At 43.6% G+C, this 22221-nt stretch overlaps 1 protein-coding gene across 3 annotated transcripts; it reads left to right on the top strand.

The window, feature by feature from the left end:
• Positions 1–421: 421 nt before the first annotated feature.
• On the top strand, positions 422–5841 carry UBIAD1 (UbiA prenyltransferase domain containing 1). 3 transcript variants are annotated; one of them, XR_012831646.1, is made up of 3 exons: positions 422–944; positions 1869–2664; positions 5556–5841. XR_012831646.1 is itself a non-coding variant. In XM_009482485.2 (2 exons), exons 1-2 carry the CDS (start codon positions 422–424, stop codon positions 2354–2356), a joined length of 1011 nt encoding a protein of 336 aa, XP_009480760.2. In that variant the 3' UTR covers positions 2357–5841. The 3 variants fall into 3 exon arrangements, 1 of the variants encoding a protein (XP_009480760.2); XR_012831647.1 differs by having other exon boundaries at positions 1869–2477; positions 5556–5574; XM_009482485.2 differs by having other exon boundaries at positions 1869–5841.
• The last annotated feature ends 16380 nt before the right edge of the window (positions 5842–22221 follow it).

The following is a 22221-nucleotide window of genomic DNA, read 5'->3' as shown; positions in this document are numbered from 1 at the left end:
CGTACAGCGGCGGCGGGGTGCGCTTCAGAGTGACCCGCCGCAGCCGCGCGTGACGACGCGGGCCGTTTAATGTTGACAGCGGGCGGCGGGAGGCGCTGGAGGGTGGCTCGGCCGCTGCTCTGGTACGCCACCCTCGGCGGAACCCCCTGCGCGAGGCCGCGGCGGCGCGGGGGCGGGGAGAAAGGGAGGGAGCGGCCGTTGGGCGCCGGCGCGCGACAGGCCGGCGGTTGGAGCGCGCGGGGCGCTGGCGGCGCGCGCGCCCCCCCTCTAGCGGGTAAGGGCGGCGCGCGCCTCCCCCTCAGACGCGGCCATGGCGGCGGCGCCCCCGGCCCGGCCGGCCCCGCGGCGGCGGCCGGGCTAAGGCGGGGCCCTTCCCCTTCTAGGTGCTGCTGCTGCTGCGAGACCGGGCGGCCGGGAGAGCATGGGGCCGGGGGAGCTGGTGCAGAAGATCAGCATCAACGCTGAGAGCCCCCGGGGGAGCGAGAGGAACGACGGCGGCGCCGCGCTGGCGGGCGCGGAGAGGGCCCCCCCCGGCACCTGGAGGCAGAAGTGTGCGGCCTATGTGCTGGCGCTCAGACCTTGGAGTTTCAGTGCCTCCCTCACCCCCGTGGCCCTCGGCAGCGCTCTGGCGTACCGGGCCGAGGGAACGCTAGACCCGGGGCTGTTGGTGGGGAGCGCCGTGACCGTCCTGGCTGTGCACGGAGCCGGCAACTTGGTGAATACCTACTACGACTTCTCCAAAGGCATCGATCACAAGAAGAGCGATGACAGGACTTTGGTGGACCAGATTTTGGAGCCTCAGGACGTAGTCCGGTTTGGAGTCTTCCTTTATACTGTGGGCTGTATCTGTGCTGGTGGGCTCTACGCCGTCTCAACGCTCAAGCTGGAGCACCTGGCCTTGATTTACTTTGGAGGACTTTCCAGCTCCTTCCTTTACACTGGAGGTAAGCGCTGTATGCCACTTGCTGTGAATCTGAATGTAAACGTGACAGAATTAGCTGACTTGTCAAGGGTTTCTAGAAGATGCAAGTGATCTATCTAGTTAACTGCTAAAAAAAAAATTGGTGGTATTTCCTGGAGTACTGGTACATAAACTTTTGTTCTTTGCCACTGATTGTTGTGGGAAGAGGCACACTAAGTTCTTCAGTTGGCAAGTGATGTTGAGACATTGTTATTTACGTACATGGCTTTAGATGCTCATCGGAACTATTGCTGAAATTTTTCATGTGTGTCTCGTATCCCTGAGCAGCATAGCTCACTGCATATGTTCTTTTCCATTGGTGCAATCTGTTACTTTGTTTTGGAATGTTTTGTTGTTATCTGTAGATGGAGTTTCATTGTGAATGTAGAACAGTTTGTGTTTGTTCTTAATAAGAGAAGGATATTTTTATTGTTTTCCTGTGTTGGGTAGATACAAACATAATTATTAGGAAAAGAAGAACAAAGTTTCAAACTGTCAGACTTGCAAACAGTTGTGTTAGTTTCCTTGAAAGAATCTTGACAGTTTTGCGTTTTGTTGTGAGCATTTTATGTATTTCTTCAGGATCAGGTTCTAGTACGCATGATCACACTAAAGAGTACCTTATTTCTATAGATTTCTGCAGAAACAGGTACTTCTAGATGTGAAGATGGGTGTTAGAACCTGGCCCTTAGTTTCTGTTACATTGTTTGACTGGGGAAGTTCAGAAGCCGCATTTCCTCTATTATCTTTGGAAAAAAGAGAAAATACGTTGCTCAGCCATAGCTACTTGTGTGTTGGTCGTTTTACAGTATTTCCATGGGAAGGGCTGGTCTGTTATATTATCCATTCTCTTCTGTCATTTGAGTTGTTTGACGATGCTTCATTTTATTCTTGTGTCTTGCCACAGGAATTGGATTTAAATATGTTGCACTTGGAGACGTGGTGATCCTGATCACCTTTGGGCCCCTGGCTGTCATGTTTGCCCATGCTGTGCAGGTTGGTTATCTGTCTGTCTCGCCACTGCTCTACGCTATCCCACTAGCTCTCAGTACTGAGGCCATCCTGCACAGCAACAACACACGAGACATGGAGTCTGACCAGCAGGCGGGTATTGTCACCTTGGCTATCCTCATCGGCCCTGCGTTCTCCTATGTTCTCTACACCGTGCTGCTCTTCTTGCCCTACCTGATTTTCTGTGTGCTGGCCACACGCTATACCATCAGCATGGCGTTGCCGCTACTCACCATCCCGATGGCATTTTCACTGGAGAGGCAGTTTCGGAGTCAGAGCTTCAACAAAATTCCTCAGCGAACAGCCAAACTCAATCTCCTCTTGGGGCTTTTCTATGTTTTTGGTATTACACTAGCACCAGCTGGTGCTCTGCCCAAACTGTAACAAGAGCCATAGAGTCAGGCCTCACAATTCAGTATTGATGCCGGTTAACAGTGGATGATGTGGATAGATGACCCGCTATGGACAGGGGGAAGAATGGAGAGACTGTCTTGAGCTGTTGATTGTATGTGAATTTTATAATTTCTGGTCTTGGTTAGCTTGTGCAGCAGACTTTAAAAATTTGTCAGTTCTTCGGAAGGGGTGAACTGTGCAGCTTTGCTTCAGGGGAGCAAGGCGATGTGAGGACAAGGAAACGTTTAAAGAACCTCATCCTTCCGCCACTGAATTCTTTCACTGTCAACTCAATGAAAGTAAGATTGAGCCTCAAATACAAACTCTCTGTTCCCTTCACAAGCACAATGATTGCTCTTACGACTCCTTTTCTTACCATGGTCAAGGAGTCCAGTGGCTCCTGTGTGGTAAACAGAAAACACTGCCAGATGTTTAGCATCACACTGATGTAGGTGCTATTACTTCACTCCCTTGTGAGCATAGTTCATCTTCATTTGTTGTATGTTTTAATTTTTGTTGTTTTTTTTTTTTTTTTCCTAGCCAAATTTTGAGTTTTTATTTCCAAGCCCCCCTGAAATGCACTAGATACTAATTCATTAACTGTTGGTTCTGCTTGGTCCTTATAGTCTAGAAATTTCAAAGTTATCTATCTCTGTGGGATGCTGGTGCTAAAATGGAGCATGAATAGCCCACTGCACAAACTGTAAGCCAAAATCAGTAAATTTATATTCTGCTGTGAAGCCGAAGCTTTAAATGCAAATTATGCAACTGAAAAGCCCTCAATGTGTAGAAAAACAAGTGGTTTCCATTTTTGCATTTGCTTAGAATTTATTCTCTGAAATGACAGTCTTGGGAGTTAAGGGGGAGCTGGCAGACAGAGTGCCAGATTTCTCTGGCTGGATGTGGATTAATGGATACATGAGTGGAAGAACAAATTCTTACTTTAAAAAAAAAAAAAAATTCAATTGTCATTCTCTGTTTATTTAGAGTTCTGGAGTATTATATTAAAATGTCTTGCTGTAAGAAACCCAAAAAGAAGCCCAGATGAGCAAAGGAGAAAGATACAGGGTTAGAAAAAAGAAATCAGGATTATTGCATTGGCTCTGCATAAAAATTAGGACTGGTAACAGGAAGAAACCAGTTTTGTTAACAAGATTTTTTCCTAATAGAGTCCAGAATTTGTGTGACTGAATCACATTTAAATGTTTAGTTAGCTCTGAAGTGAAGTTCCTCACCTCTTTTTTCCTCCCCCTCTACACCTTATGATGTTTTGTTTTCTCCTGCAGACCTTGCCACTTGATGCTCGTGGCTGTTTGGAGAACTGATTGTTTCAGCAGTTATGTAGCAGGGTGAAAAACATGCCAAACACAACTGAGAAAAAGTTGACTTCCAGTGCAAAGATGAATTCGATCCATACCATGCTACTCAGTGGCAACTGAATTCTCTTCCATGTTGAAGAAAAAGTATTTGTTTCCTGTATGCAGGGTTTTGGTTTACAGGAGTTGTGGAAAGCTTCAGAGGAATTGATACAGGTGTTGCACTAGAGCTGCTGGTGCTTGGAGCACAACCTTGCTTTTGAACCAGGTGGGAGTGTGCTAACCACTATATGAAGGGCTTTTAAACATGAGCAATAAACTAGCAATAAACTAGCATGGTGTTATCCTGCATCTGTCATAGCTAAGTTACGCCCTTGTGGTGTTCATCTGAAAGTGCTGAGTGTTGTATTAGTGGAGTGTACTGACAGTAGTAAAGCTGAGTTGATGGTGGAAGATTACATGGTATAGATAGTTAAGTGACAGTTTTTATGGCTTCACGTTATCCAGTATTACGCAGCTGTTGGTATCCTGCTTTACGGCTGAGCTGTCATCAGCAGGAAGGATTCTTTGCGGACATATTTTATGAGCCGCAGTTTCATCTTTTATTAAAATTGGGCAAATGATCTCTTTAATCTGATGAGGCACAAGACAAGAGGAGATGGACTTCAGCAACTGTGTGCTGCTTTCTACAGCAAAATACTTGTTTAGATTAGAAACATGAGAAAATGCAAAAGTTCAGCTCAGCTGGATGGAGGGAGATACTTAGAAGGTTTTGGAAACTGTTTTCAATACAGACATAAACAACACAGTATCTACTGTTACTTCTTTGTGGACCTACAGAATAAGGAAGAGCCTGGCTCCGAGACCCACTTCACTTTTCTGCAAAGCAAAAGCTTTTCTAGGGATATGGACTGAGCTGGTGAAATCTGTTAACCTTGCAGTTGGCGATATGCGGGTTTATTAGGTTAATATCAGCATGGCTTTGTTGCTACCCTTTGTAGCAGCTGTGTGCTTTCTTTTATGATAGTTTGTTCTTGTGTAGTTTAAAAGAATGGCTAGTTACCTTTTCCTACTTCTTTTACATAAACTAGAGTACTCAAGCTGAATTCCTTAAAGTAACTAATACTTGGCTTATATCTTTGATAACTGTAGTTGTAATGGTGGAAAGATCTGGGATGTGATCATTGGTGGAGTGGTGTATGTAACTCTAATTGTATCCAGGCTACCTGTTACTAGCAGGGAAAAGTCCCCTGTGTAGGATGTCTGCTTACTGCTGGAAAGGACCAGTGCTTTTTATTACAGAGATGAAGGAAGAGCTCACTAGTACGCGTATATGTTTGTGGAACACTTTTCAAGGTGGGGGGGGATTCAAAGCATTTTAATAGTAAGACTGAGATGAAAATTCAGTAATTCCTTACTAGCAGATGCTGGTTGCCTCAAATTCCCTGTCTATGAGAAACAGTATCATTCCAGGTTCTTAAGGATATTAATAGTAAATAACACATTCTTCACCATGGCTTTGAGGAAGTCATTTAACTTCTCTGTGTCTCAGAAAACAGCTAATTTTTGCCTACCTCACAGGGATGCTGAGCTGACATCATTGTCATAGAGAGTTTTGAAAGTAAAAAGTGCTTTATCTCTGTGTGCTTTCCAAAAACATGGTAGTACTAGAAAACATTTTAGGTATGAACTAACCTAACAGGTGACAACCAACGTAAGTAGACCAAAATAATCTCCACGTAGACATTGAGTGGCAAGAGAGGTTCCTTTATTGGTTTGTTTTGTGATGAGAATGCTGGGTCTCTTTCCCTACCCCTCTCCTCCCTGTCTGATGCTACTTTCCCTGAATATAAAATATTTTAAACTTCTTTCAGGTCTCTCTTGACAAGCTGTGCTGCAATGTGATGAGTCTACACTGGCAGATGAACAGATCTGTAGCCCATCTGTTAATGTTTCCTAAAGCACCTCCTGGCCTTTCTTCTTATCCAATAAAGTGTCTGAATGTTATTCTGTTAATTATGCTGTGTTTGATTATTTTGTATCACTCCAGTTGTATTTTTGCACATGTATTAGAGCATCTTCCTGGAAGGAGGAGGGTCTTTGTCTGCCATGTTTATAGTATAAGTACATGAAAGATTTTTTTTTTTTTTTTTTTTTTTTTGTGTAAGAGTCCTTTTATGAATCACATAGTCCTGTCCTGTCCTTCCATATCATCAAGAAGTTCAGTAGCAGTGATCATCTCATACTAATGGCAGACTTCAGAGTAGTTTTGATATTTCCATCAATGAGCAGAATTTTCTTTGGTGCCATTTTCTGTGCCATGTACTGTTCAGCATTTGTAAGGAGGTTTCAGCTGAACTTTTAATCTTTTTAATAAAGATGAACTTTTTCATCCTCGCCTGTGTGGTCTGCCATTCTTGCAGTGCCATGGTCTCTGCTCCTGACTTGTAATGATTTTGTTTGTTCCATAGGACTGTGACAGTATAATGCCTCCCCCATGTGTGTCATAAATGAGCCTAAAGCATGGTTTGAAATTTTCCTGTCTTGGCCGCTGGTGCAGTCTACTGTAGAAATGCATGTACAATTAGCTTAAGGAGACTAAGAAGCCTTATTTGTCTTACATGCTTTGCGGCTCTCTTTTTTTTCATGTGGTTATTGTGGTTTGGACAGTCTAGAGAAACCTCTTGGCTGTGCCACCTCTGTTGTCTGTGATGCACATAGCTGAAAACAGATACAAAGAAGACTTGATGTGAGAGGGATTTGTGAAACATGATGATTTCAGTTTTTGCCTCTAGTTTAAAATCCATCTGAGTAGAAGAGAATGAAAGAAGTTCCTGCAGTAAAGTTTAGTGACTATAAAGCATTGTGGAGCTAATGATTTTATCTGCAATGCTATCTTACTGTCATTGTCTGCTTTGAAGTGATTTTCTGTTTGGGTTTGCAGGACATTCTATGATTGTAAGACAGCTAGGCCTGGGAAATATTTTTCAGTCTAACTGAGGTGCAGAGTGGGCCCCAAGGTCATAGCATGTGGAGATAATTTTAGTGGATAAAATGCAGAATAGCATGGCATCCAGATACACATGGGCTGTACTCAAGAATCCTCCCAAAGAATTTGATAAAGCTCTTGTTCTGAATCTGCAGAAACCAATCTGCTGAGTATCCTTTAGCGAGACAGCGTGTTGGGTGTTCTATTACTACTGTAAATTGTTCTGCATTTGCTCTTAAAACACACTCTAATGCTTTGTCCTGGTAGCAGGCAGAGTCTGTTAGTAGTCAGCTTAAACTCATTTTAAAGGAACTGGACCTCTAATAGAAAGTGTTTAGAGATTTAAAATTCTTGCAACATTGAACACCTTTTTGTCCAGTGCCTGTCTAGGTGGAGGCTGTGATTCTGATTGTCCGCAGATGGCAGCATTGCTCTTCCATCACTGCTGCAGCACGCTGTGGTACCTGCGCCCTAGGCTGGGGGATCCTCTGCTGGGCAGACAACAAGGGCCACTGCAGAGCGCTAGGATTGTCCTGATAGCTTTGACCTTGTTCCACAGTCTAAAAAAAAAAAAAATGATTCCCTGTGAGAGAAGTGGTGGACCAGATTCTGGTGTTGCTGCTCCTCTGCTGTTCTAAGAGGTTGATCCAGAATCCGAGGTCCACTTTTTATTGAGGGGCAAAACGTTTTATGCAGCAGACTGTATTGTTATTGGAAGGGGAAGGAGAGGTGTCCCTCCTGCATTTATGGTTTTAGGGGTTGCACAGGCTCAGGTCACTGCATTGGTCAGCACTTCCTTCTTGGAGGATTTTTTTTTACAGCTATGACAGCTAGGAGGGGTTTTTTGGCTTTTTTCCCCCTCCTCTATAGCCAGTGGATCAAGAATCTTCAGGACAATGGAGAAAGGAGACTTTCCAAATATGTACTTAAAACTACCTTATTTGTTCTCTCTACAGGAATTCGTGTTAGCTGTGTTTGCAAGATTTTTTTAGTGTTTGTCTGGTTGTACCTCATTGGGTCTCCTCTGGTGTAAGGAAACTTGGAAGGTAAATGGCTGCAGATGAATTTCTAATGTGCAGATTACATCTTGACAGATGCTTCTGGCCCAGGCAGGTAATGGCAGAAACAGGCATTTGAAGAAAGCTAGTCAGCTCTATCTTATATTTTTAAAGCCTTTTCTGATGGCTTAATAAACTTATTCTGGCCAGATGCTGAGGGGTAAGCTTTCAAAAGAGTGTGGGCAAGCTGTGCATCATGGGTAGTGCACTCATGTGGGGAAAAAATGCAGTCTCTGCACACTCTGAGATGTACTTCTGTTCGGTCAATTGCTTTTAACACATCTTGAATAGCTGTTGGAAAATCTTAATACTTTTATAGTGTTTTTAGGAGCTCGGACTATATTCTCCCCATTTCTTGGGTGAGTAGACTGAGTCACTGCTGCTTAATCAAGGTCATGCTCCTTGGAGGAGAGTACATAAGAGTTCTCCTTTCCAGTCTGGTACCTTAATAACTAGGCCTTTCCCCTCACATACTGGTTTGTCTTTTAGGTCACTGCTAGATTATTTTTATTTAAATCACCTTTATACTTGGAGTTTTGCGCCTGCTGAATTACATATTTAAGGAATGAAATGCTTCTCTGGCTTTTTAAATCTATTTTTCATTTTAAGCTGGCGCTAAATATCTAGCCAAGTTAAAATCTATAGCTCCCAGAACTGCTAAAAAATTCGTGAGTTTTAATAAAACAGCACGGCTGGCTTATTGCAGCTGTATGTCTACAGGAAACAGGCCCAGCACTGGACAGAATAATGCCCATGCTTTACTGTCTGAAATAAGGTTTTTACTTTTCTGTGTAACTCAGACTAAGACTCAAAATGAACATGATTAACAAGTTTTCTTTTACACATTCTTCTGATAACTCTTAATAGTCAGTGCTTATCCTTTCTGTATAGTTGCCTTTCTATATAGTTAGATCACAGAAAAGCCCATGTTCTAATCCAGATGTTTCAGTGCCCACATGGATTTGTCTGAGAAATACTTGAAGGACGTAGTTCAGCATTCCTTTGGGGTCAGCTGAGAGTGCCGCTTGCTTCAACATTCAAGTCTCACTGATCTGCAGGCACAGTGGGTTACTGACCAAGTGTATCTATTGCCTTGGAAGGAAACCTATGCTTGGGTGTCTGTCCCAGGCTTCATGCATGCACTGTCTTGGGAGAGAAGTTCACACACTGGAGTTCACAACCTCTGCACACGAAGGCCCAGGTGTTTTTTTTAAAAACAGAACAAATCCAAACAAAACTATAACCCCTGCCTGTCCTCTGCTGACTTCTCAGCAGGCTGCCAAGGCCAGAGTGGTTTGAAGAATTAAAAATCTATGACACCATTGTGCTGCTTTCTTATGAAAACAACAAGGAGGAGAATCTGCTCATTAATCAGGTGGCTCTGTCAATAATGAATCAAGATGAATGTGCTGGCTGAGAGATGTGTCACGTAGGCAGTTCGTCAGGGAGCAAGGAAAGCGGCAAGGACCTCGCTAAAACACAGGATCTGGCATGCTGCTCTAAGAGCTTGAAAGTGATGAGAGCTCAGCAACAGGAGAAGAGGTTAGGGCCTGCCTCCTACAGTCCAATTCTTGGTTGGCACCCTTCAGATGTCTTGTCCTAGCCTAGACTAGTACTGGGCAGCTCTACTGTTCTGGCAGTGATTTTAGGTGCTAATTGAGGTGGGAGATCTTGGCATCTGCTCTTTGTTCTAGTGCTAGATCAATGGCTGGTTTGTTAACTGGGAAATGCTGAATAGCCCAGCAATTTTAACAAAGGCTAGAGTCTTCTTTCCTTCTCTTCTTTTAGGGTAGAGTGGAAAGTTCTTTTAGACGGTGGTTCGATTTGTGTGGGAAACAGTGCCTTGTCACTGATTTAACACAAAGAATAAAGACAATGCATATTTGTAGGTGTCCCAATAAGCCAAAAAAGAAGGCCTGCTTCCTGAATCGGCTGACTTACTAGTGGTAAAGGAATAAACCAAATGAAGTTCCGTATAGGGGGCAAATTCAGGCAATTTGCATCTCTCACATTGTTTGCAGATAAGGCTGTGAAACATCATCGCACTGGGGGAAATAAGCAGTTTCTCAGACTTTGACCTGAGGGAAGGGGGGTCTAATAAACCATCTTCCCAGTCTTGTTAGCCATTGTCCCAAGGGTTGATGAAATTCAGGTAGATTATAAATTACTTTCTGTATGGCATAAGATCACTGTATGCCACAGTTGAGTCATATTTTAACCTGTGGGGGATAGCTCTACTACTGTATAAACCTTAGCTCTGGTCAATATAAATAAAGGAGATGTTGAGAATAACATGCTAGAGATTCACGTGGTATTTTTGTGTATGTTCTAGAGCTCAATAAAGACTTAGGAGTATATTTGGTGCTGTGCCATACCATTCTTCATCTGGTCTTTCTTCTTTCTTAAATTAGTTCTTAAGTAGAAGTTAATTAGCCACCCAGAAACACAAAGCTTCCTCGCCAGTCGTGTGCTGTAGGCTTTCTATAAAGTTCCTTTCTGCATTAATCCCCTGCAGCACCCCTGCTTCTTCAAACCTTTGCAGCTGAGGTTTCCACAGGAAAAGGTGGAACAACATGTGCACGTGGAGAGGAGGATTAAGGGGAAAGATAAAGGGAGTTGGAGAGGGCAGTTATGTATTAATGAACTTCAGAAGCTGAAATCCTGTCTTTGTGCCAAAAGATTTTTCTTTTTTTTTTTTCCCCCCACTACCTCACAAGGCAGGAATCACATGCTGTTCTGTGAGCATTAGCAGGTTAGCATGGCACACAGAGCTTCCCTGCCTCTGTCCTCCTTTCAGCAGTGATAGCCTGAATTCTAAAATCCATATCCCAAATTACCTAGTTTTCAAGGTCATTGGATCTTAGGATTTTAACTTGCTCAAATACAAGAGAAAGGATGAGCCAGGGAAGCTGAACCTGAGCTATTCTATGTTTTTAGTGGTTCTGTCAGTATCCCTGCATAAGAAGTGGATACACAGAAATTCAGGTGTTCTAGAGAAAAAAAAATCTCTTATATGTAGGGAATTTTAACATTTTTATATAGTGCTGCTTCATCCAGAGATACTCAGCATTTTCACAGAGATGATGGTGTGACTTTTATGACTGAAGAGCCTGGGATTTAGAGAAGGGAGGTGACTTCCCCCAGTGTGTGCATTTTGCATGTGCCCTCTGAGATTAGAAGTCCTATGTATTTGTCTACTGGCCTACTCCTTGTCTTCTGCAGAACTATGTCCTGGGAAGCCATTAAACAGGAAATTGGTCTGGCCCAGTGTATGTGTGTGTATAGGAGTCTCCAGTTTTGAACAATGTTCATGGCCAGAAACAGCCAAGTCCTAAATTCCTCTGTCCCTTTCTGCAGCCTCTGATCAGTAGATACACGTGAGATACACCTTTCGACAGAAGAGTACTGGGCTGAAGGCAGCAGCACCAAGGTGGTTCTGCTTTCTGTGAGTCAGGAAGGGTTGAATGCATGCACATACATGAAAGTGATGCACGTTCCCATTGAGAGTTAACTCATCTCCAGATGGTGAAGAAACGCATCTGAGTAATTTAGGGGCCCTGAATGTCTCCTGAGGATTGAGACATAAAAAGAAGAATATCAATCTCTAGCAAGCTAACCCACACAAGAAAAAGAAATGATTGTTTTCTAGAGATCTGTATTCTTTTTTTTGCGTGGGAGAGGATGCATGTTTCATTCTGACTTGTGTAAAAAGCATCTTATGGAGGAAAAGTTAAAACAAAGAAATGTTTTCAGTATTTACTTCAGCAAGGCTTCGTACTTTTTAGGGAAAACTGAATTTACTGTAGATTCTTTCTCTTACACTCAAAACCTGGCCATCCTAGTCACCACTCTCCTGCTAACAGTTTTTTGGGAAAAAACAAAATTCTGTGAGGCCCTGTCTCTGTATGGAGAAGGGACAGGGAATAGTTTGAGTCCCAAGGAAGTAGTGCAGTAGAAATGACTATCTTGCAATGGGAATAGTGGAAATAGACTACTCAATTTTCATCTGCCAAACAAGAGCTTTAACAGTAAAATTAACCCAAATTGTCAGGCTATGGTGATGCATATAGAAATGTGGCATTTGGAACTTGTGTAGCTTTGAACAGTTTGGCTGAAATAGTAGCATAAAGCACCCTGGGGATGGAGCTGGCACTGATGGAAAGGGCCACCATCAAATAGTGCCAGTCCAGGTGTGAATGTCAGAAACTGGCTCCTGTGGCAGGAGGGCTGTTCACAATACTAGCACAGGTATTTGTAAAATGTCAGTGGCCAAACACAATCTGTGCCCATCTTTTGTCCTTGATGTGAAACAGCTGTGCAAAGAGACTGTGGTCTTCCAGCAGGCACTGCTTCCCCTTTACTGGGGTGACAGCCCACTTGGACAGCAAAGGACATCTGAGTGTTGGGAGCTTTGAACTCTGCATGTGATACCTGCCTGTAAAAGATGCAGACAGTTGCATTGTTCCGTGTCCTTGTGGCAGTAAATCAGTCTGGGGTCCTTGATCAGTTCAGGGACCAGCTAGAGGAGGAGTCATTTACAATAACAAAGCTGATGTGGGTGGGCACAGAAGTAAAGGGATAAAGATGAAGGCAGTGCCTGGTGGAAGTCTAATAGTCTTATAATGCATTTCCAGAGCCCATTCCTGGCTGCAGTTTTACAGGTGACAGCTGAATCAGAGGTGGAAATGAAATAGTTTCATTATCAAGTCCTTACACTTCAATTTGCTATAAATTGTTCCAGTCACTGCTAAGTGAGTGACAGTAAAGAGAGTCCCCTGGCTTGTTGCCTAGCCCATGAATATAATTTCAATCAATGCTCACCGTAGACATCCTGGATGGGCAGAATAGCACATATATGTGGTTGCAAGGCAGGACTGAAGTGAGCTGGAAGAGCTGTATATGGGGAACCAAGACTGGAAGTACAATAAGGCTGAGGGGATCCAGCAGAGCTTTGTATAGCCCTAGGCCTGGAAGAGCTGTCTGGCACTTGCTGGGATGTGTCAGGAGTCCTTCTGGTCATGAGGGAGCTGGCTGGCAGCAATCTGCTGTGCTCAGCCCCTGTCCCTGATGCCCTGTTAGCTCACTGCATCACCTAATGTTAGTCCCTGTGCTTTGTCCTGGAGCAGGGCTCTGCAGCTGATGCTGCAGCTTATCTTACTACCTCCCCAATTGGGATTCTGTGCTTGCTAGAGTTCAAGGTTGGGCTATAAAAATCTGTTCTATTCTGAAATCTGCCATAAAACTAGTTACATGCGAATGGATGTATTTACCAGGCTGCAGGGGGAAATGAGCTCAGCCATTGATAAAGGAGAAAGTCTTGGTTTCTGACAGCTTTTTTTGTTTGTTTTATTTTCAGTATAACCTTAGAAAGTCTCCGTATTTTTCTCATGCAGGCTGTTAGCACACTTATTAGAAATTCTTTTTACCTAACGTAGTGCACACCTTTGTGGTCTGCAGTGAATTGGAAAAAACCCAGCAAAATGTCATCCATGAGACAGCACTGGTGCGTGAGGGGATTCAGACAAGATCCCTGGCAGCGCAAAAGGTGTAGTTAACAACTTGCAAAATCATCTGGGTACAGTAAGCCTTACCCATATTAACAAACCAGTGGGTTTGATTTATCTCCAGGAACCATGAGGGTTGAATTTTCTTTTTCCAATGCTCCTTGCGCTTCTGCAACCACTTTAGGTCCCTGGAAGGTGACATCATTTTGTCTGATTATCCATGATCTTATTCCTCTTTTGACACCAGTCTTTGTCTAGTGTCTCATTCAGAAATGAGCAGCTCCTTGAGGATGCTTTCTTTTCCAGAGACACATTCCTTCTCCTTATTCATTGGTAGAGTCCTTGCATGAAACATTCAGTGGTTGTTGATAGCAGTGATACTACCAAGAAGACACCAGATATAGTCTGGACTATGAATTTCATTAGCTTCTGTGAAGTGATCCTTGCACACCATTGCTGATTTTGGCTCCTAAATTTTTTTTTTGGTTTAGGACTAGATTTAAGCCCGTCGATGTTTTCTGTTTATTTCCTGCTGAGATGGGGATAGTGTGTTTGACTTGCTCTCTGTGTTTTGCTCTGCGTTTGTGAAGGTGTTTTACAAGAGCTAGCTTGGTTCCACTGTATTTACAAGCTCCTCTGTGCTGCAGCAAAACAATTCACAGTCCTTGAGAGATTATTTTGTAATTTAATATGGGTTCTCTATAAAGAATAGAACACCTCCCCATCCCCTATGCTTCTCTGCTAAGGCTATTGCCTTTCAGCGCCGTAACCTTGAAAAAAGCTGACAACACAGCAGCAATACTACCTAGACAACTTATCTTCTGAGCACTTCACGGTGGGCTGCCAGATCTGGGCTGGAGAGGTATTTATCCGTCTCCGTTTAGACAGGAGCAGGCTCTTGCATACAACTAGCCAGCCAGCACCCTTTAGAGAGTGGACTTTATCATCCTCTGTGTTTGTGGATGTTGTGAGCTGTTGTTTTACAGCAGCTGGGAGAAAGGTGTATCCCACTCTCTATTCTAGTGAGAAACACAAAACAGAAGCTGATCTATCAGAGCCTGACTTCCCTGTGTCTGCAACATCTTTATTTTTTCCCTGCTGTGATGATTTGCAAATTGTTACCTGTCTCTTGCAGGCAATGCCGGAGCCTGCACTGGATCACGTGATAAAAGACTAATTGGGTACCTTCTGTCCCAGCAGAGCAAACTGAGATCATAACCTTTCAGGGATTAGGAATCCAATTATCTGGAGAAACAGCCACCAGACTGAAATACCCCTTCTAACCTCTTATTGCTTAATATTCCAAACTTGTACCATCTCCCTGTACTGGAAGTTTCAAAAGTCACCTAATAAAAAAGATTAGAATTGCCCTTAAATAGCTTCCATAAAGATTACTATTATCTAGTGATAATTCCATCTCTGAGCCTGTCTTGAGTACTTTCTCTGGATCCCAATGAGCCAAAGAGAGCTGATGGCTTTCAAAGACTGCACTTATTTACCGGCCCTCTAGGGTGAGGCAGAGCGCTAACTGCACTTCGGATGCCTAGGAGAGTTTCCTCTTTCCTCCCCACTATTTCATGTTTGATTGATTTATGGAACTCACCACTGCATGACAGGACTGAGAACTATCTACAAAAACAAAACTGAAGACAGGATGTTGCAGATGCAGATAAAAGGCAGCTGCTTCATTATATTGATATTAGCAAGCATCTGCATAAGCACTCGCCTCGCGAGGTTTAAAATTATTATTGGGTCAAGAAGAGGTTTGCCTCCACAGTTTAGTGCAACAAAAGCATTCAGCATTCATCATTACCAACCTGTAATAGCCAGAGTGAATGTCTCTTTCTGCAATGGATGAGAGATGATTTTGGTCTATGAATCCCCTTCTGCCTGCATATGCCAGAAGAACAGATCCTCAGTAAGGGGGATTCAGAACTCTTTCTTGTCTACAGCAATCTGCTTGTTTCTGTTTGCAGAAAAGGTGTGTGGTGCTCTGGGTTTCCTCTTTCTTGGGTGAGCTACAGATAGATGAATGGGTAGGTTTACGCAGTATATAATCCAGTGGGGTGGTATGATATGGAACAAGCAAGAGAATATAGGGAGATTGAGGATACAGGTAAGGGAATGAGAGTGTAAGATGTGATCCCAAAGAGTCTCCGTTTTATACAGAGGCCCAGTGAGGACTGTGTGGACTGAAAGCACATCTGTTTCATAACAGAGGGCTTGCATTTGCCAGACTGCTATTTAAGTGTCTGCCTTACCTGTAGATTTCTGCAGAAAATTCTCTATGAGCCAGACTTCCACTCCTGGTCCAAGAGATGGTAATGAAGGAGATCAGGAAAGCTCAAGAGTGCAAAATTCCAGCGTGCCATGGGAATGTTGCCTTCTACTTCTTTGGTTTGAGAGCAGGACAGACATGGTGGGAACCATAGGAACAGAAGAACTGCGAGACACTGAGATTATTCCCTTCAGCACCACTGCTTGTGATTCCTCTCCATTTGCAGCCTTACAGAACCTGTTCTAGAGCTGAAAAAGAGTTTTATGCTGTGTTTACTGCTTTTTCATTTTGGCCTTACGTATTTTTTCCCAGGTTTTCACTTTCTGCTCTTAACCTGTTGAGTCAGATAACGCATGTCTTTCCTCTTGCTGAGGGACTGAAGGGCAGCACTTTCACTGCAGTCAGTAGAGACAAGTGGCAAAGTCAGAAGCATTTCAGTGGGAGTAATGAGGAGAATTGGGGTTGAATTGTGGAGGTCCCTGGCAAGCACTATACAGCTTCTATTAATTTAAAATGGAGCATCTCCAGGAAACAAGCACCCTATGAATTGTTGTTTTCTTTAAGTTTTTAGAGAGCAACACAGAGGTGTGTATTTATTTCATTTGCAAGATGGAAAATATTAGCACAACAGGTAGCGTACAACGGGCTGTTCCTTAACCTGCCTGCTGCTTGTTCTCTATAGGATAGTGGTGGAAGTTTCCCACCAAAGGAGTTAGGAACGTACAGTTTGTTCTTGTCTGGGTTTTGAGCACAGAGGTCGCTATGTCCATTGTTTTTTATTAGTTTAATGTATGTTGAAGTCTACAAATAAATGCTGGGTCCCAGGTGGAACAGATGAGATGTGACTAAGTTCTTGAATGATTGATAATGAGCAGGGACTGGAAAATCAATTGTGTTAATTCCTGGCTTGTCACTGGGACGGAGAATTAATGAGAAAATCCGTCTAACTTAATGGTATTTACACATTATACAGACTGTGATAAAATTGTCTTCAGGCACTGCTTGGCATCACAATTATGGGATTATTGTAGATCCAGAGGCAGGAACAGAAATCCACAAGCACAAAAACTGCCTTCACAAACAGCAAACAAATGATGACACGGACCAGCTAGGAGGGCTGAAGAGAAAGCAGACAGGCATCATTTTTTGCTTCTTGTGCTGTACACGTAGGAACTTACTGTAGGTGCCGTGACATTCGTGTGTGATGATTCATATTGTATGTGGTGCTGTTCTTGTGATAAACACTATGCCCTGTGGGAATCCTTCCCTCCAAGAGTCTTAAAGCACTTTGTAGACATCAGGGAGGCTGCTCATCCTGCAGTGCAGTGGATTCTAGGTAGCTGTTTAAAACATTGGAAAGACTTGAGCCCCCATCTTCCTCTGAGTTAAGGAGTGGTCTGCAATTAATGCTCACTGAGTGTGAAGTAGTATTATGGCACTGAGGGTGAACCAGTGGTGCTATCTTCCTTACACTGACCGGCCAAAAAAGTCAGGCTTTCCAGCAGCAGACAGCCATCGGACACCTGCAGAAATTTGTGATGCTGTCAGTAATTCCCCTGCAGGACAGAACACGCATGTACCTGTTTGAATGAGTGGGGAACACTGGTCTTGATCATGACTGACAGAAAAGCGGATCCATCTCCCCAGCTGCCTCCTGTCTGCCAGGAGTTTATCCAGCTGAGACAGCATCAGTATAATTGATGGTATATTACTGAACAAGTCATCCATAAACCTTGTGTACTCAGAACACCTGCATCCCTCTTGCTTTTCTTGTCAACCTCCCTCTCCTTGCTGCTGTGCTTCATATACCCTCCCATCCTCCAATCCACATTTAAGTATGCTGAGTGCTTAAAATCCCAGCAGCTCCCAGGGCTGTCAAAAGGGGAATAAGGGAGATGCTATGTAGAGAGTGACACTAAATTTGTTTGGTGTTTTCTTTCTAAAGATTTGGTGCAGGTTCCTTTCTTCCCATCTCAATGTGTCAAGGTCTTAGTTGTGTTGGAAAGTTTTGGAAGAGAATGATAAAAAGTTCCCCCTTCTGACAGGCAGATAACTACAGAGATGAGAATCAGGGGAATAGGCTGGACCTCAAATGCCCCAGAGCTGAACTCTGCTGGTTCTTGAGCTACCTAGATAGCCTCTATATAGCTGCCTCTATAACCTAGAGGTCCCAGTTTGCAAGTCTAATTTTTTTTAGGAGAATTCCTACAGGGCAAGTCCTGGTTATCTCCTCTAGGTCGTGTTATCCTCAGGCTTTCTACAAGGGTCCTTAAACTTTCAGTGCCTTTCTTTGTATTAGCCAGATCCTATTGCTAGCAAGAGATGTAAGAAGCATCTTTCTGCTCCAGTCTGTTTAGCAAGAAAGGGACACAGATTTTTCACAGTTTCCAGACTGCTCTAGCGAAGATTCCCAGGTTCTCTCTTTGCAGGCTTTGAAATTACAGCTGGGTTGGGCGCAATATGAGACTTATCTGATAGTGGTTGTTTCAGAGATCACATGCTGGAGGTATCCAATATGCTGGTGGGCAATGAGCAGAAACAGGTTTTCCAAAGCTTTACTGTGGATAATCTGCTATGAAAGAAGAAAAGAACATCCAGAATGAAGCAATGTAGGACATACCTTTTTGAGATACAAAGGGGCGATCTTTGTCAAGGTTCATATTTAACTAAATATTTTCACAGGTGCTGAGTAAAATCCTAGACTCAGGCAGACAACCTATGCTATGACTATGTTTAAATGATGGAAAGGAAGCACCACGTTGCCGTGAAGAAAAGCATCTGACAGCTCCCAAATTTGATCTCTGTCTCACGCGTAGGTGTATTTCTTTCTCTGTGTACTGCCTAATTGGGTGGAATTGATAACACTGTAAAAACATGATTTCTAGGGTGTGACTGTGTTACGTCTGGCAAGAGACGTAAAATTCAGTTCTTCCAGCTCTTAAAACATCTAGGAGAATCTCTCTTAAATGCCAGTATAAATGCATTTGTAATAAATAGGTTGGCTAGTTCTGATTCTCTCCAGTGGAGGATAACGGCTTGCCTGCAGCCTCTCAGCTTTACTACACATCTCCACTTCCCCAGAGGGGAAATTGAGGAGCAGTGTGCTGATGCAGCCTGCTCGAGGCCATACAATAGATTGGTGCTGTCGCAGATACAAGACCAGGAAGTGAAACTATTTGCTAGTCCTTTACTTTTTTTGTTTGTTGTTCATTTCATGGCGGAGGGAAGATGGGCTTGGAGGTAAGGAGAGCAATAAAGGATCATTCTTTACCAAAATGCACTGAGAAATCTCTAAGCCCAAAGGAGTTTGCCACTACACTGTTCCTATTCCTTGGAACTCCTCACAAAGGAAGCAGCTGTCCAGAGTTTCTTTGGACACGTGTCCAAGGTGATTTGGACTTAAGGAAGGCATGTTGTTTCCCCTTCTAAATACAACTGAATTCAACCCTGACAAAGCCAAATGAGGTGGCCACTGTGGCTGCCAACTGTAATTAAGAACAGAATGCTCTCTGAGTAAAAAGAAAGTGAAATCCCAAGCATTCTTAATTCTCATGATTTCTGACAAGTTTGCGGAAAGCTGGCTCCTTAATCCCCAGGCTATGTTCTGCTTGGAGTCCCCCTGCTTTCATGAACTCCTGCTATGCCTGTGTCACTGTCGTGGTTTAGCCCCAGCCAGCAACTAAGCACCACGCAGCCGCTCAGGGATAGGGATCGGGTGGTCACCATCTCATTTATGGGTTCTTCCTCCTCTGGTTCTCGTGATGGCCCTGGTTCATCTTCATCCCTTACTAAACGAACTGATTTCCTCGTGTATTTCTTCTTCTTCCACAGCCGAGACACAGGCCCGTAGGGAGGAAGAGAGCTTTTCTTCGTAGTCCCGGAGTTGTCTAGCCACTTCATCCACCGTTGGTGCCTCGTCGTCTTTCCAGGCTAGTATTGCCAACGAGTTGGAATACGATGCTGGTGCGCTCCGTACCACCTTCCACCACATGGATTGTGTGCACCCACGTTGGGCGCCAAAAAGGACTGTCGTGGTTTAGCCCCAGCCAGCAACTAAGCACCACGCAGCCGCTCGCTCACTCCCCCTACCCCGATGGGATGGGGGAGAGAATTGGAGGAGTAAGAGTGAGAAACACTCCTGGGCTGAGATAAGAACAGTTTAATAATTGAAATAAAGTAAAATAGTAATGCTAATAGTAACAGTATAATAATGATAATAATAATAATGATACACGAAGCAAGTGATGCACAATGCAATTGCTCACCACCCGCCGACCGATACCCAGACAGTTCCCGAGCAGCGATCGCTGCTCCCCGGCCAACCCCCCCCAGTTTATATACTGAGCATGACGTCATATGGTATGGAATAGCCCTTTGGTCAGTTTGGATCAACTATTCTGGCTGTGCCCCCTCCCAGTTTCTTGTGCGCCTGGCAGAGCATGGGAAGCTGAAAAAGTCCTTGACTAGCATAAGCAGTACTCAGCAACAACTAAAAACATCAGCATGTTATCAATATTCTTCTCCTACTAAATCCAAAACACAGCACTATGCCTGCTGCTAGGAAGAAAATTAACTCTATCCCAGCCGAAACCAGGACAGTCACACGAACATCAGACAGGAAGATCAATGTGCAAGTTGTGCTGTGCCTACATGCTCTGACATACAACTGTGCTGTCTCACAGCGCATAAATGCACATTTGGATGGCTGCAAACTGGATCACTTGGGTGCAGAGAAGACAGGAGTTACGAGGCTATGGAGTCAATCCGTAATGATGCATGGTCTGCTTGGCTAATGCTCTGAATGTTGCTACCACCAGTAAAAACTACACTGATACATTGTGGGAGAGGATTCTCAGCACTGAGTGCCTCAAACAGTAAAACTCGGTGCAAGTCTATGCCCGCTGCAGTGATCTGTCCTAGGAACAGGGGCAAAGTGTTACTGAGGGAGGAAAAGGCTTGCTTCATACTGAGCTTTATGTTTAGGAGGTGAATTATAAAAGCAGCTAGTGATTAAAGCATTAGTCTGCAGCTTGCAGGCTCATGTTAAATTCTTTGCTCAGTAACAGGTTTTCTGTCTGATAGTGGATCAGATGCTTCCCTTTCCTGGTCTCAGTTCCTCATCTATAAAATAGGGATAATCATTCTCATCTTGCCAGAGCATTGTCATGACACACCTGTTAAGACTCTGAGGTACATAGATACTGTTGTGATGAAAGCTTTGTCAGTAATTAAGATGGAAGTTTAAATGTTTTTCTAGGTGATCTCCCCAGGCCTGGTTCTGGGGAAGGGCTTGCTGACAAGAGGCTGAATCAGGACTCCCTTTCTTTTGTTCTGCTCTTGTCTACAGGGGAATTTTACCTCCTTCTGTTGTGGGCTTAATCACTGGAAACTCTGCAGTGCATGATAAGACTGTGAAGAAAAAAAGATTAAAAAGTGAAAGGATTAAAATCTAAAGAGTTCATCCACTGTGTGCTCTGGAGAATCTGCTCAAACTGAAGCCTCTTGGAGAGGCTGCATATATCTCTGTGTTAGTCCTGGCAAGGAGAATGTCTCCGTGTCTCTATTATTAAGGCTGAGTGGCTGTGTTCCTGGACCTTGGACAGCACTTAGGCAGCAGTTTCTTCAGACCATAGCCTGGAGTGGACCTTGAAGATATGGCATGGAGAGCTGGAAGCTTAAACTGGAAAATCTAGGTCCTGGGTAATAGAGTGTATTTGATGGGGTTAACTTTGTCTTCTCTCCTGGGGAAACCATGGCAAGAGTTTCTCTGATTTGTTGTTTGGTTTCTTTTGAAAATATCTTAAACATTGTGGCTTGATCACGAGCATGTCTTGTGGCTGAATGCAGGCAGCTACATCCTTCTCATGCCAACTCACCTTTGGGAAGTGAGTAGGACTTAGACCAAGCACTGTGTCTCAGCTCTGAGAGTCTGCAGAAGAGGGGAACCTGTGGTCTGCCAAGGATGGAGTTTGTGGCTTATCCACAGTCATTGAGAGATTTCCTTGAAATTAATGGTATGAATTGCTTACTCATTGAGAATGAGTGGTGGCAGGGGGAAAGGAGGGCATGGAAGTAGGTCCAGGAAGAGAAACGTCTCTTGGGGAATAGTCAACAAAATAAAAATCTCAGCGTTCTTTTTGCTGCACGAGACTTATACTTGGATGGGTCCTCAAAGGGCTTTGAAGACTTTTATTTGGCAGACCTGAATGCTGGCAGTGTATCAGTATGTCCTTTGCGGCCATAATAGTCCGGAATTTACTTTCAGGAAAAGCTGCCTTTGCTTAATTCTTTAAGGGCTGGAGCACTTGTAGAGATTCATTATCTGGTTTCAGAGATTCCTCTCATCTAAACCCACTCCTGTCTTAACAAGGGATTAATGTGTTGTCTGCCTGGCTTCTAAGTTATGATGGGAGAGTGGAAAATGATGGATTTGACAGAGTAGCAAAACTTGATGTTCATCTTAGGGAAGCAGATATTAAAATACTTCAACAAAAAAGAATCTCTGTATGCTTCAAAAGCCTGAAATGGCTGAGGGGCTGATGAGATGTAACAATAGGAATAAGGGGAAGGTTTATTAGCAATATCCCAGGAACTCAGAGTAGCTGAATAACTCATAAATCTTTCATGAATTTTACAAAAATGAGGGTTGAAATCCTAAACACTGTAGAGATATATATATAGAGAGATATAGATATATTTCTTTTGCCTGAG

The sequence above is a fragment of the Pelecanus crispus genome, chromosome 15, assembly GCF_030463565.1.
Source record: "Pelecanus crispus isolate bPelCri1 chromosome 15, bPelCri1.pri, whole genome shotgun sequence".
Lineage (NCBI taxonomy): Eukaryota > Metazoa > Chordata > Aves > Pelecaniformes > Pelecanidae > Pelecanus > Pelecanus crispus.
The sequence above is the reverse complement of the archived record's forward strand: the minus strand, read 5'-3'. Positions and strand labels throughout refer to the sequence as shown.

Coding starts and splice junctions, on each gene's coding strand:
- UBIAD1 (XM_009482485.2), top strand. CDS start 422: ATGGGGCCGGGGGAGCTGGTGCAGAAGATCAGCATCAACGCTGAGAGC. Junction 945..1,868: donor CTCCTTCCTTTACACTGGAG/GTAAGCGCTGTA, acceptor GTCTTGCCACAG/GAATTGGATTTAAATATGTT.